This window comes from Danio rerio, chromosome 7, assembly GCF_049306965.1.
Source record: "Danio rerio strain Tuebingen ecotype United States chromosome 7, GRCz12tu, whole genome shotgun sequence".
NCBI classification, from domain to species: domain Eukaryota; kingdom Metazoa; phylum Chordata; class Actinopteri; order Cypriniformes; family Danionidae; genus Danio; species Danio rerio.
In genome coordinates this window covers 59,079,022-59,092,966 of record NC_133182.1, presented here as the reverse complement: position 1 = coordinate 59,092,966, position 13,945 = coordinate 59,079,022, and the positions used below count along the sequence as shown (strand labels likewise).

At 35.6% G+C, this 13,945-nt stretch overlaps 1 protein-coding gene across 17 annotated transcripts in view; it reads left to right on the top strand.

Annotated features, from left to right (window-relative positions):
• Positions 1-13,945, top strand: part of ank2b (ankyrin 2b, neuronal) — a 245,000-nt gene that overhangs the window by 30,747 nt on the left and 200,308 nt on the right. For 9 of the 17 annotated variants that reach the window (XM_073906500.1, XM_073906498.1, XM_073906468.1 and 6 more), the window contains exon 1: positions 1,166-1,383. The exons of the other annotated variants lie outside the window; for them this stretch is intronic. In XM_073906500.1, the coding sequence (XP_073762601.1) occupies positions 1,297-1,383 (87 nt within the window). In that variant the 5' untranslated portion in view covers positions 1,166-1,296. Of the gene's footprint in view, positions 1-1,165; positions 1,384-13,945 lie in introns of those variants that run through there. 17 annotated transcript variants of the gene reach the window in all.

Here is a 13,945-nt window from a genome sequence, read left to right as displayed (position 1 = left end):
TATACTTTATATTTAATAGGGAAAACAATTATTCCATTTGCTGACTCAAGCAAGAACTCTTAATTTAGTTTTAAATCCGATTAGCTAAATAAAATAGACTAGAGTACAGCACTGTTGTTAAAGCAGCAGCTGTGATTTGTAATGATGTTCTGTCAGCTGTGTTGCAGAGGGACATGACCAGGGGCAATGCAATCATTAACATGAGCAAGCATCTCTGCTGTGTAAAGATCACACAAACCTCACTGGCTGGGAAACAAACAAGGCAGGGTTATACCGTCAAACAAGATACAGTTCTACTGTTCTGGGTATACTGTATACTTAAACAAGGTTATATTGTTCTGATTTGGTCACTGCAAATGTAGAATGCCTTTTACAGTTTTACTGATTGTACATGTGGGCGGCTGTAAGTATGCTTTGGCTTTTTAATGCAATTAAATTTAATCTAATCTAATTTGATGTTGGACCATCCTTTGAAAAATGCCTTGGTTACAGTTAAAAAAATCAAGACTCTTATTTTACTAATAATTAATACCAATTGTTAATTTAAAGAAAATTAAAACAAATTTTTATTTATGATGGCATTTGTTTTTGCTAAAAGTGGCTAATAAATTTGATCTTAAAATTGCTTTTAAAAAATCAAAAACTGCATTTATTTCAGCTGAAATAAAACAAATAAGACTTTCTCCAGAAGAAAAAAATATTATTAGACATACTATGAAAATTTCCTTGCTCTGTTAAACATCATTTAGGAAATATTTTAAAAAGAAAAAAATATCATACATTGATATTATGTACAATGGAATGTATGTTTTTGACATACCCTTTACTGTTAACATGCATACTATTGCATATTGATAAAATGAAAAAAAGAGATGCACATACACATACACACACACACACACACACACACACACACACACACACACACACACACACACACACACACACACACACACATGGGTGGCAACTGGGATTGGTTGTGCTTCCCAATAAACACTAGTGGGAGTTGTTACCATGGTGACACCATTGTGCTTCCCTCCTCCCTTCCCAAACCCATCACCCTCCTTATTTTAGCGGGCAGTTTCTCTCTCTCTCTCTCTCTCTCTCTCTCTCTCTCGGCCACTCCCCCTTTCCAGTCCCTCGCTCTTTATTTGTTACTACCGTCACTGTGAACTAGGAGACTAGAGAGAGTGGAGGGGGATCTTCTCCATTGGATGGTTGAACCAAGGACCTATTGAGCACTTACCGTTAAAGAAAAGCCAACAAGAGGGATACGTTGACTTCTTTGAGAGGGTGATGAATGAAGACACTCAGTCCCATCTGAGGATGGAGGCTTCAGACAAACTCAATGGGCTTGGAGGGAGGAGGAGGCGACCAAAGAAGGTAAACATAAGCCTCACTTTGAGGACCTGCTCTGTCTTGATGTGGCACCAGAGGATCTGTGCGTTTGCGGAAGTTTCTGATGCTATTGGAGTTTATTTCAAACTTATATTTCTGAAACCTGTTGGTAGTTCAAATTCTAAAAATTAAAAATAAATTTTAAGATACCCAAGCAAATATTTTGGAAGATTTGCAAAACAGAACAAAAGGGTTAGTTGCGTTGTAAGTGCAGTTCAAGTGAGAATATTGTATTTCTACAGCTTTCAAAAGGTTGACTTAAGGAAGGTGGCAGTCCGGGTGTATTGGTTGTTTGATTTTGCATGGCGTGTTGATTGTTTTGCTGTTATGAAGACTCTGCTGAGGTGAAGATGGGCGTGTGTGTTCAGGAGAAGTGCTGAGCTGGTTTGTTCTAGATTTTATTGTTGTATTTCCTCCAGTGGATCTCTCTCCGCACTGTGGGATGTCTGTACAGGCATTTTATATTTCAGTTCATCTGCTGTGTTTTGAATGACAGCTGCTTTTGCTCACCCATTTGTATTTACATTTCCTCTATGAATAGCTCTGATTCTTTTATTATACCCGTTTTTTGTATTTTTAAGTTGTGCTTTAAAATAATTAGATTTTCAAAAGCCACAATACAACATTACACAGAATCTAAAACCTTTACAAGTAAAACTAAATCTAAAATGGATGGTCAAAAATTCTATCTAAAAATACATGCAGGATATATGTAGGTGTTTGATGGTTTCCAAATTAACTATTTGTCAGTGGAATGTTGGCAAAAGCATCTTAGGCATCTCTTGCTGTGAAACACCTTTGTTCCGTATGTCTGACGGTGAGACAGGGGTGGGTCCGCTGCTCTTTGTGTGTGTGTGTGTGTGTGTGAGAGTGTGTTGTTTGTATGCTTGAGTATGCCCTAGATATATCTCTTCAATATCGTAAACAAAATTTCTTACCGCTTATTTAATTGATTTAAATCTGTCTTCTAAAGGATTCCTCCTCAATCATGTCCTCATTAGGACTAATAAAGATACCCATTTGTGAGAAATAAAATAATAATAATAATAATGATAATAATGATAACAATGATAACACCATTAATAATAATGAAAATAACAACAACATTAATAACAACAACAACAGCAATAATAACAACAACAACAACACTGTTGCCTTAGAGCAAGAAGGTTGCTGGTTCGAGTCCTGGCTGGGCCAGTAGGCATTCCTGGGTGGAGTTTGCATGTTCTCCTTGTGTTGGTGTGGGTTTCCACTGAGTACTCTGGTTTCCCTCACAGTCCAACGACATGGGCTATAGGTAAATAAGATCATCTAAATTGGCCGTAGTGTATGTGTGTGAATGTGAGATTGTATGGGTGTTTCCCAGTACTGGGTTGCAGCTGGAAGGGCATCAGCTGTATAAAACATATGCTGGATAAGTTGGCAGTTCTGTTCGCTGTGGCGACCCCTGGTGAATAAAGGGACTGAGCCGAAAGGAAAATCAATGAATGAATGAATAATAATAATAATAACAATAATAATAGTAATAATAATATTAATAACAATAATAATAATAGTAAAAATAGTAATAATAATAATAATGCAAAGGGTGTTTATGCTGAGAAATGATCTCAGTATAAAAACAGTATCTGTCAAAGACTCCACTGTGATTGTAAAGAAAGTGTTTATAAAGAGGATGCGACTGTTGTTGCCAGTTAAGTGCGGAAAGTCTCAGTCATTCTTGACATTGAACTGAAAATGCAAAAACACTTTTCTTAACAACCTTTAACTGTTCAGGTGAAAAATAAACAAGTAGGGAAACTAGACCTTACAGAGGCAGAAATTTACAGCTGCCCACGTAGATTTATAATATTATGTAACTTTTTTATGAGATACATCTTTAAAGTCCCAATGAACTGGAAGCTACTAGCTACAACAGGTCATTTTTTTGTGTTGTGACGCAGTTCCTTGAGAAACTGAATATTAAATGAGTAAACAGTGGGTATGGCTTGTTTTTTCTACCACGGCCTGAATGGATGTAGTAAAGTAGGCATTTCATTTAGAAAGATCGGGAAAATCAACAGTTATTGCAACCTAACAGACTCCTCTCCTCAACCTCATTTAACAGACTCACCATTTCTGTTTGTTGTCAAAACTGACTGTTGAAGAGGCGTGGTTAATTATGTTAGCCATGCCCATTACCTCAAAATCACGTAATCTGAGAATAAAACTGAAAATAAACATGCATTTTTAGATTTCAATTAAAGATTAGAAGTGGAAACTTTTTCCCCCCAAGACATTACCACAAAACTGGTAATATGAGCTAGCAAAAGATAGAGTCTAGGATAATAATTTAAAGTAGTACCAAACAGATCACCATCCAAAAATGTTCCCACAAAATGTAAGTGGTAAAATGAAAAAGTGAAATAGTATTTGCCAAAAAATATAAAAAAAGCACAAATATGAACAGACATGCTGGTAAATCTAGTGTAAGGTACACCCTAAAAAATGCTGGGTTCCACAAAATCAATTTGTGGATTGAACATAAAACAATTAAGTTGGCCCCCCAAAAACTCAATAATTGTATTGTTTCAGAACATTTTAAATACGTAGTTTGAACAAGCAAAGAGTTTATATATATATATGTTGAGTATATGTATTACATTGTGGCACCATTATGGGAAGCTTTACAATCTAATGCTGCACTATATTTCGTTTGAGCATATCACAATGTGTGCATCTGCAATAGTCACATCACAGGATATGCAATGTTGAGTTGAGTTTATTTAGTTGACTAGAATCCAAAGGTCAAAGCACATAAGATTTGTGGAAAAGACACTGCAGAATTTAAACATTATAGAGTGAAAGTTTAAAATGTTTATGTTTTTAGGGCATTTGTGAGCATTTTAAGAGTTTGAAGCATAAAGCAATTAAAGCAATGGAACATAAAGAACATACCAAAAGTTTAATAAAGATACATTTTATTGAATTATTTATGGACGGCGCAGTGGCGCAGTCAGTAGCACTGTCGCCTCACAGCAAAAGGGTCACTGGTTTGAGTTGGCATTTCTATGTTTAGTTAGCATGCTCTCCCCATGTTGGCGTGGGTTTCCTCCAGGTGCTCCGGTTTCCCCACACTCCAAAGACATGTGCAACAGTGTATGGGAGTTTCCCAGTGATGGGTTGCAGCTGTAAGGGTATACGCTGTGTAAAACATATGCTGGATAAGTTGGCAGTTCATTCCACTTTGGCCACCCCTGGTGAATAAAGGGACTAAGCCGAAAGGAAAATGAACGAAAGAGATATTTTTATAATGAAGACTATGCTATGCTCTGTTACATTTGATTATTCAATTTCTGTATCAGAACAGTCAGACTTTCCCCAGAAAACCAAAAATCACTGTTTATTTCACTTGAACATTTGCTCCATTGTGTTTATTTTTGACTGTAGATTGTTTATTACATGTATATAATAAATGACATAGAATATATTTATATTTTACTCCCATACAAAATCATTCCAATCAATCTAAAGCAATGAAATTCTAAATAGAGCTATTTGAGTCATCTGGTGAAAAAATATTTATATGGAAATATATATTGTAGGGAAAAAAATATCGCAATGTCAATTTTTTTTCAATATCGTGCAGCCCCAGTACAATCTCTGTGTGACTATATGCTGTTCCAGCTTCAGCCAGAATAAACCAGCCTGGACTGACATAGTCAAGATTTATAGGGTGACACATTGACTATTGATTGCATTTGAAAGAAATTGTCTATATATTATGCCATTTGGTTCCGCGTTTTTGATCGTAAATTATTCATTAAACAAAGATGTTTAATGTTGAATGTTGAGAATGTTGCATGAATGTTGCTCTATCTTTCTTTCTTTCTTTCTTTCTTTCTTTCTTTCTTTCTTTCTTTCTTTCTTTCTTTCTTTCTTTCATGTTTGAAGGTCTTCAACAGTCTTTCAACAATAACAGAGGATTTGTGTATTATGATGATGATGATAATGATAATGATAATGATTGTTTTCATAATATTATACATGATTTTATATAGCAATGTGTGTTTCGTGTATGTTTGTGTTGCTTGTATCTCTCCAGTATTGTAAGCAACAATTTCCTACCACTTATTTAATTGATTTCAATCATTCTTCTAAATGATTCCTCAATCATTTTCTCATAAGGAACATTTTGGCTTAATAAACATAATAAATAGTGACAAAAATAGTATTAATAATAATGCAAAGGGTGTTTGTGAGAGTTAGAAGAAATAAAAAACATACAATACATTTTTTGTTATGATGAACCATCATATTAGAATGGATCTTTTATTTGATTTATCAGCATTATAACTACATTCATTTATCTGCTTACATTTTATTACATTTAAATCAGCGGGAAATCAACAAACATACTATTGATTTGTTAATTTCTTTATTTATGCCTGAAAAAAAAAGTTTTTACATATATTTATCATCAGCGTTATATTATTACTGTGTGTAGAGCTTGTGAAAAAACCTCTAAATCAGGTCTTCCAGGGTTGTTTTTGAAAGATTGATTTTTATGTGACGTGACTTGAGATGTTTTTTGCCAACTCATAACTCAAAAGGATGTGACATTTATGTACAGCCTCAAGAACCTCCCCTCTCTTCTGTGACATGAGTAAATTTTTTTTATAAAAATATATACAATGATCAAATGTCAAATGTTTGTGTTGCAACATAAATGAGTCATGCAAAGTTTGCTTTTCATTGTATTACAGCAAATTTTCAACTTCCATTTTCTCTTGTTTTCTACTGTAAATATCTAAAAAAAATCATCAGTCAAGCATAATTTTCTGGACAAAAAAACATTGTATTGTTTTCAGAAATAACATGTTAAAATTAAGTGAGTTTTTTTTAGAAGCAAGATAATCTGCTAATTGGGTAAGAAAAAATAATCTGGTTTTCAAATTAAAACATATTCTTTTGCTCACCTCATTAGCTGAATATTTAGCTTGTTTTAGGAAAAACTTAGATAATTTTGACTCATTACTTTTGAAAACAAGACAAAATGGTTTGTTTGTCTAGAAAATGCTTATGTTTTAAGAATATGTTAGATATTTGGACTAGAAACAAGACAAAATCTCCAGCATTTTTTGCATTGTGTCTGCAGTTTATAACACTGGTGGCCACTGGTGTCAGTAACAACAGTGGTTTCTGAAATCTACACATAACCCCTTTCAAATTAATCTCTAGAAATAGATGATAGAAATAGATATATAAGCTCATTGACAAAATGAATCAGGGTTTGATACAACTAAAGAGTATTCAAAGGAATTTATTGCCACTTGGAACATTGTCAGAAAAGGTCTTTAAGTACGGTTAGGCTTCCACGGTGGAACTCAGGAAGCCAATGAGGGATCATGGAAAATCAATCATGTCTGCATTATTGATATGTCTCCCCTTCTAACCCCACTCAAGCAGAGCTGGATGGGTTTGTGAAGGGGGATGCAGGGCGATTGAAGTTTAATCTAAGCAGGGATCAGTCGAGCGGGCATCTGTTTCTCTGCAGACTGTATTAATGAGTAAACCCAGACCCACTTTTTGGTAAGAAATCCTTGGAATTCTGTGAAATAGTAAAATGCTGTTAAGCAGAGAAGACTGTGTTGAGTAAAAGTTTGGATTGTCTAAAATAATTCAGAAATATAAGTGCATTGTGATGTACGTGTGGCTTTGTGAATGATAGAAGTTCCAATTCTGAAGAGCTCCCTACTGAGTTCTTTAGGCACAGATTCTATGTGAGCCTGATAATGAGGACAGAGTTTATAGACTCATCTATATTTGTATTCTCATAGAACTGGATGTGGGTGTGACTTAAAACACTCAACGGTTCAGTATTTACTATAATTCTTTTGTTGATAGGGTTTTCTTTAGACTGTCATGACACCTTTATGATTATGTCATGACATTGTTTGAGATGGCTTTGGCATGATATCTTGACATAACAAAGTACATCCTAACCTGCCATTGCCTTTGTCATGAAAACATTACCAAGACAACATGACCTGCCATAAATCTAACATAAACATGATTGTCATGAGGCCATTATAATTGTCATTATTTTTTTTCTGCTCACTTTTTAATGAAATAAAATGAATTTGCCATTAATATTTCTTTGTAAGAATGTGTCAGTACTCTGTCAAATCATTTTTAACAGGGTCATTAATGTTAATTTTACATTTAATTACATTTTAATAACAAATCCAATTTATACCTCTGTAGTTGAGCTCAAGAATAATATTAATAGTGTAGTTTTAAAATGCATGACTGAATTATAATGGTCACCTTACAGTTATGTTTTTGACAGAATTATGACAACTTATTTTGTGTTTATAATGTTGAGGTGTCATGAAAAAGACAAAGACAGTACATCTTTGGCACTTAATGACAGTTGTCATAGGCATGCATAAAGGTTTCATTAGTCTTATGAACACTCCTTCAAGTAAAGTTTTACCATCCATTTTTTAGTATTATAATTCAACACTTATTTTTTAATTTAAAAAAATAATAATTATGCTATATATCTTAGAGTTTAAACAATACTAAATGGTATATAAAGGTGAAAACATTAGTTCACACTTTTAAGTACAATTCTCGATATTAGTTAACCGTTAACCCTGAGTTTGCCTTAACTAACTCTTTATTTGCTGCATTACAAATGGTTACTAGGGTAAGAGTTTTGGTATTGGGTAACCTTAGGGATGTATAATAAGATCACAAATAATATGTACTTTTAAATTATTAATCAACTGCCAATGTCTTAATAACAGCAGGTGATAAGTCACTAGTTAATAGCGAGAATTGCTACTTAAACTAAGGGGTTACCATAAATGGATATTTTATCATTCCTGTATGGGAAGGGTGAGACATGTTTTCATGCACTGCTCATAGAAATTAAGAAAACGAATAGCTTGCTATTTTTTTCTAAACTCTTAATAACATAAACAGTTGAGATATTGTTTCTTGAATGGCTGGGCGAGTCCCTTTCAGACAAACAAACATTCTTTTGAGTAACTTGACTGACCAAGGCTTTTAGCATTTTAGCTTTTATGTCAGTTTGAAGTTTTTGATGTTCTGGCCTTTTCCTTATTGACTGAGATGTACTAATTAGATTGTTGTAGATTTTTATCACAAGTTAAAACTTCATTTCAGCTTCTCTCCACAGTCGATCTTGCCGAGCGAACCCATAAAGATCTTGTGCAAATCATACCTTCCATACTCATACTCAGATATCATGGTGCAAACAAGGTAGTGTTCAGTAGACATTCTGTCTCAATAATAATAAAATGTAAATAAAAGGAATATTTTTGTGGCACGTTGGCAACATTTTTGTCTAAGAAAGGTGAAACATGTCACTTTTTGAAAATTACTAAAAAAAATTTGGTCACACTTTACTTTGATGGTCTGTTTGTTGAATTTAAGTTGCATTGCTTTTACATGCCAACTAATTCTCATTAGATTATAAGTAGTCTGTTAGGTTGGGGTTAGTGTTAGTTGACATGTACTTGCTAAGTTTCTCATAGTTAGTTAAATGCCTGTTAAAGGAGCAGTATTAACAGATATTAAGCAGACAGTCTACTAATACTCAAATGATCCATCAAAATAAAATGTTACCCAGACTTGTTTGTGGTCTTAGTTGACAGTGCTATACACTCATTACAACATACAAAAGAAGAGAGTTGACATTTAATGAACTAAACTGAGGCAGCTTATACATTTTTTAATGCTTCTGGTTATTTTTCAGCACTGCCTTTTAGGAAATCAGCAGGCAATTAATGTAGTTGTCATGACAACTTCACACACTTGCTGATGCACATTAGTAACAGCAATGCAGCTATTAAATCATGCTGCAGTCCTTTTCATTAATGAGTTTGTGTTCATTCACTTCACACATTGTCTATTGTGTTGTCATTTCAGATGTTTATCTCAAACATTGTGCTATCGCCAGACTCAGTTGTTATAAAACAAAGACACTGCCTCTAATAAACATTTTGGGTTATTCATTCAAATTTGTCATTCATTTGGATGTAATTATCTGCATATTCTGATGAAACTGTGGTTAGCACAGTCGCCCCAAAGCAAGAAGGTTGCTGGTTCGAGTCTCGGTTGGGTCAGTTGGCATATGTGTTTGGAGTTGGCATGTTCTCTCCATGTTGGCGTGGGTTTTCTCAACAGTCTAAACATATGGGCTACAGGTAAATTGAAGAAATGAAATTGGCCGTGGTGTATATGTGTGCATGTGAGAGTGTATGGGTGTTTCCCAGTACTAGGTTGCAACTGCAAAGGCATCCGGAATGAATTTGGAGACTCATTTCGCTGTCAGCCTCTGATAAATAAAGGTACTAAGCTGAAGCAAAATGAATGAATAAAGATTTAAAAGGTGCTTTCTAATAATAAATATTGATAATTAAATATATTTTAGTTCTGCTAGTTATTCTGCAGTTCTCTTACATGCTGTGCAATGACTCAAAGGGGAAAATGGCAGTGGTTACATGGTCTGAAGCCCAATACCCTGTAGGTTCTCATTAATTCATTAGCTTATGGGGTTAAATGCCACTCAGGATAAGCTGCATGACAGCACTCTTAAGTGCTTGGTGCCATTACTTGATATTTTGTTTAACCCATATTCTTTCTTTAACCCACATTCTACTCACCTTCAAGTTAATCTGATTCCCTTTTGAGTGGCAAAATGGCATTGATTTAATGTCATCCTCAATGCAAGTGCTTCACCTTAAATGAGCACAAGCACGTGTGTGTCTCCTGTTTGGGATTTTGTCATGTGGAGACTTGGGAATAAATGAGTGTGTACTGTAGAATAAACTTTTTATTCAATGAGAAAAAATGTACATAAACTATGATGGAAACACTTTAACTAAACAAATTCCTGTATAGGCATTAAAAAAGTCATGTACTCATTTGTAAGTCACTTTGGATAAAAGCGTCTGCTAAATGACTAAATGTAAATGTAAATGTAAATTTTGTTACAACAGATCATAAATGTGTGTTAATGGACAAACCAGCAGGCTGAGCACATTGTAAAACATCTGGAATGTTATTTTGGTCATTTTAAAACACCTTAACCATTTCAGTATTTTCAGTTTTATGAGATTGTTAATTACTTCCAGAATTGTCAAGATCGTCTGCACTCTGATCATGAAACCATCAAAGTCATTAATTAAAGGAATTCATTTATTAAATGAAGAAAAGATTTAAACAGCTTCTTCTACTGCAGCAAACTCTGTTTTTACTGTTGATATTTGCTGCCAGTTTATCAGGAAGTAATGATTTTGTTCTTTTTGACTCGTTGGATGGAAGCGCTGCTTTATTCACACATCTTTTATGCGATTAATCCAATTTTGTGCAAAAATTTAATTCGCATCTTTGGATGGGAACAGCTAGTAATGTGGTCAAAAACAGATTTTTTTTTCTTTTGCGTTTTGACGAATATTTCACTTTTTACACAATGACATTTTCAGAAAAATTTACATTTAAATATATCTGCGAAAATAGCCAAAACGATGTGTTATGGACGACAGAGAATATTTTTTGCGCTGTCACTTTTACTAAAAACAGTTCCTGTAGAAATCAAGGTACGTGAGCTGTTACTGGGGTGGTACCTTTTCAAAAGGGTACTTAAAGGGTCCATATTGGTACCTCAAAAGTATATATTAGTACCTAAGAATTTTAAGTAGTACACTTTTGTACTTTTTAGGTACCCGTATGTACCCTTGAGGTATTAATATGAACCTTTAAGGCATAAATTTGTACCCTTTGGAAAGGTTCCACCCCTGTGACAGCTTGTGTAACTTTATTTCTGAAAGTGTAGGGAAGTGATGCACATTTTACCAGCTGCAACAAAGGCAGCATTTTTGAAAGCCACTGCTTTTGACACCCCTCAAAACCCCATTAGGGAGTAAACAAACGGGCAATATGCATCAAAAGTGTCCTGTTTTGGCTGAAAACTATAGTATGTCATGCAAATGGCCCGTGAGGTTACCATCCATTGAATGCAACTTTCTTTAAGATTTATGTCTCAATTGCAACATATGCTCATTCTGAAAACGTAGCCCTATATGTCTGGATATCGCGAAATATGTAGCCTGAACGTATGGCTGCATTTTATCTTTAAAACGAATGCTAGGGGGTGGTATGGCGCCATTCCTTTTCAAGCTTACTAGCTGACCACTTACTTCCATTTGGACGGCTTTTTTGCTGTTACCAGTTTGTCCGGTAGCTTGACATGTACATCGGCAAATATGAAACGCAGAGCAGAGTTGACCACGAAAACGGGGTTTGAGTCCGGTAAAATACGGTTCCAGAAAGCAGGTAAGAAAATAAAAGCTAAAAAATAATATAAACAAGTAAAAACAGGGTGAGAATGTGGTGAAATCTAAAAACGCAGTAAATATTAAGGAGAGGGCTTTTATCTGTATTGCTTTTTAAAATGGTTGGCTTTAGGGAAGGTGGTGGGTGGGTCAATTGGTGCTTTTTAAAACACTATTGGTTGGGTTTAGGGAAAGGGAGGGTGGGTCAATCTGTGCTTTTTAAAACACAATTGGCTGAGTTTAGGGAAAGGGAGGGTGGATCAATCTGTGCTTTTTAAAACACTATTGGTTGGGTTTAGGGAAGGGGAGGGTGGGTCAATCTGTGCTTTTTAAAACACTATTGGCTGAGTTTAGGGAAAGGGAGGGTGGATCAATCTGTGCTTTTTAAAACACTATTGGTTGGGTTTAGGGAAGGGGAGGGTGGGTCAATCTGTGCTTTTTAAAACACTATTGGTTGGGTTTAGGGAAGGGGAGGGTGGGTCAATCTGTGCTTTTTAAAACACTATTGGTTGGGTTTAGGGAAGGGGAGGGTGGGTCAATCTGTGCTTTTTAAAACACTATTGGTTGGGTTTAGGGAAGGGGAGGGTGGGTCAATCTGTGCTTTTTAAAACACTATTGGTTGGGTTTAGGGAAGGGGAGGGTGGGTCAATCTGTGCTTTTTAAAACACTATTGGTTGGGTTTAGGGAAGGGGAGGGTGGGTCAATCTGTGCTTTTTAAAACACTATTGGTTGGGTTTAGGGAAGGGGAGGGTGGGTCAATCTGTGCTTTTTAAAACACTATTGGTTGGGTTTAGGGAAGGGGAGGGTGGATAAATCGGTGCTTTTTAAAAACACTATTGGTTGGGTTTAGGGAAGGTGGACGGTTGGTAAATCTGTGCTTTTTAAAACACTATTGGTTGGGTTTAGGGAAGGGGGAGGGTGGGCTAATATGTGCTTTTTAAAACACTATTGGTTGGGTTTAGGAAAGGGGGTGGGTGGGTCAATCAGTGCTTTTTAAAACACTATTAGTTGGGTTTAGGGAAGGTAGAGGGTGGGTATTTTGATCGGTTGGTCAGTCAGTAAGTTAATCAGTTGACTGCAGCCTCTGGTGTATTTATGCGAGAACAACAAGCGTGAATGACACTCGCAAGGAAATTTGAGATCTGAAAAATCATATACAGCAGCCTCTGGTGGATTAGCAAAAACAAAAGCTGAAAAAACAAAACAAAACAAAAAACTAGCTCCTCAAATGTATTTTGCTCTCTTAAGAAATGTATATGGGGTACTTAATCAGAATGAGCCTGGGTTGCAAATTGACCAAAGATCTTCTCATTTACCCATTGTCCTGGGTCTCCATATAACAGTTTCAGGGCTCTGTTTTATTGAATGAGACTTCTTAACTAGACTTCTGTCGGTGGTTTTAAAGTGTGCCACACTACAATAGAGCAAAGACATAAAGATCTTGAGCAAACCACTAGCTCATACTCATTATGGTGCACACAATTCAGTGTTCAATAGACACTCTGTCAGAAGAGCTACACACCATCCCCCCATCGGCTTGTTATAGAAAATCAGTGTGCCCCTTCCCTTTACACCATCTCTTGCTCCTCTGCTAAACACCAGAACATATAATAAAGATTGATTCTGTTGTTCGTACATTTTAGGGCGATGTATTGAAATTTCTTAAATTCAATAAAAGCACAAATAATAAACCCACTCCTTCCAGTAGAGGAGAGAGAAGCAGTAGGCTTATTTGTGCATACCCTGGTTCATTTTCCATTGAAGCAATTGGTGATAAAACAGACTTTTACAGCTGGTGCTGCTTTAGCCCAAAAGGCAGAGCTTTTTCATCTCCTTTTGGGTTTGAGGCACTTGAATCACTCATAAATTATACATCCTTTTGCAATGTTGATAGAAAAGCACATCATTTCACAAATACAGGAGGGACTGGTTTGTGACCATGCCTGAAGAACATGTATTTTAATATTCATACTGCACTGAAACAGGTGTTTTCACGCTGATTCACTTTTGGAGCAAATCAGTTCACTTTGCTCCCTTTTGGGCTGTCTGTGGCTCCTCACACATTTTAGATGTGCATGGATGTGGTGCTAGCTCCTCTAAGATTCCAAGCGTTTGTGTCATAAATTTACTTGATGACTGGTTGGGGCTGGCCTGCTTTAGAGTGTCTGCAGGTCAATAGGGGACAAAAGTATTCTGTT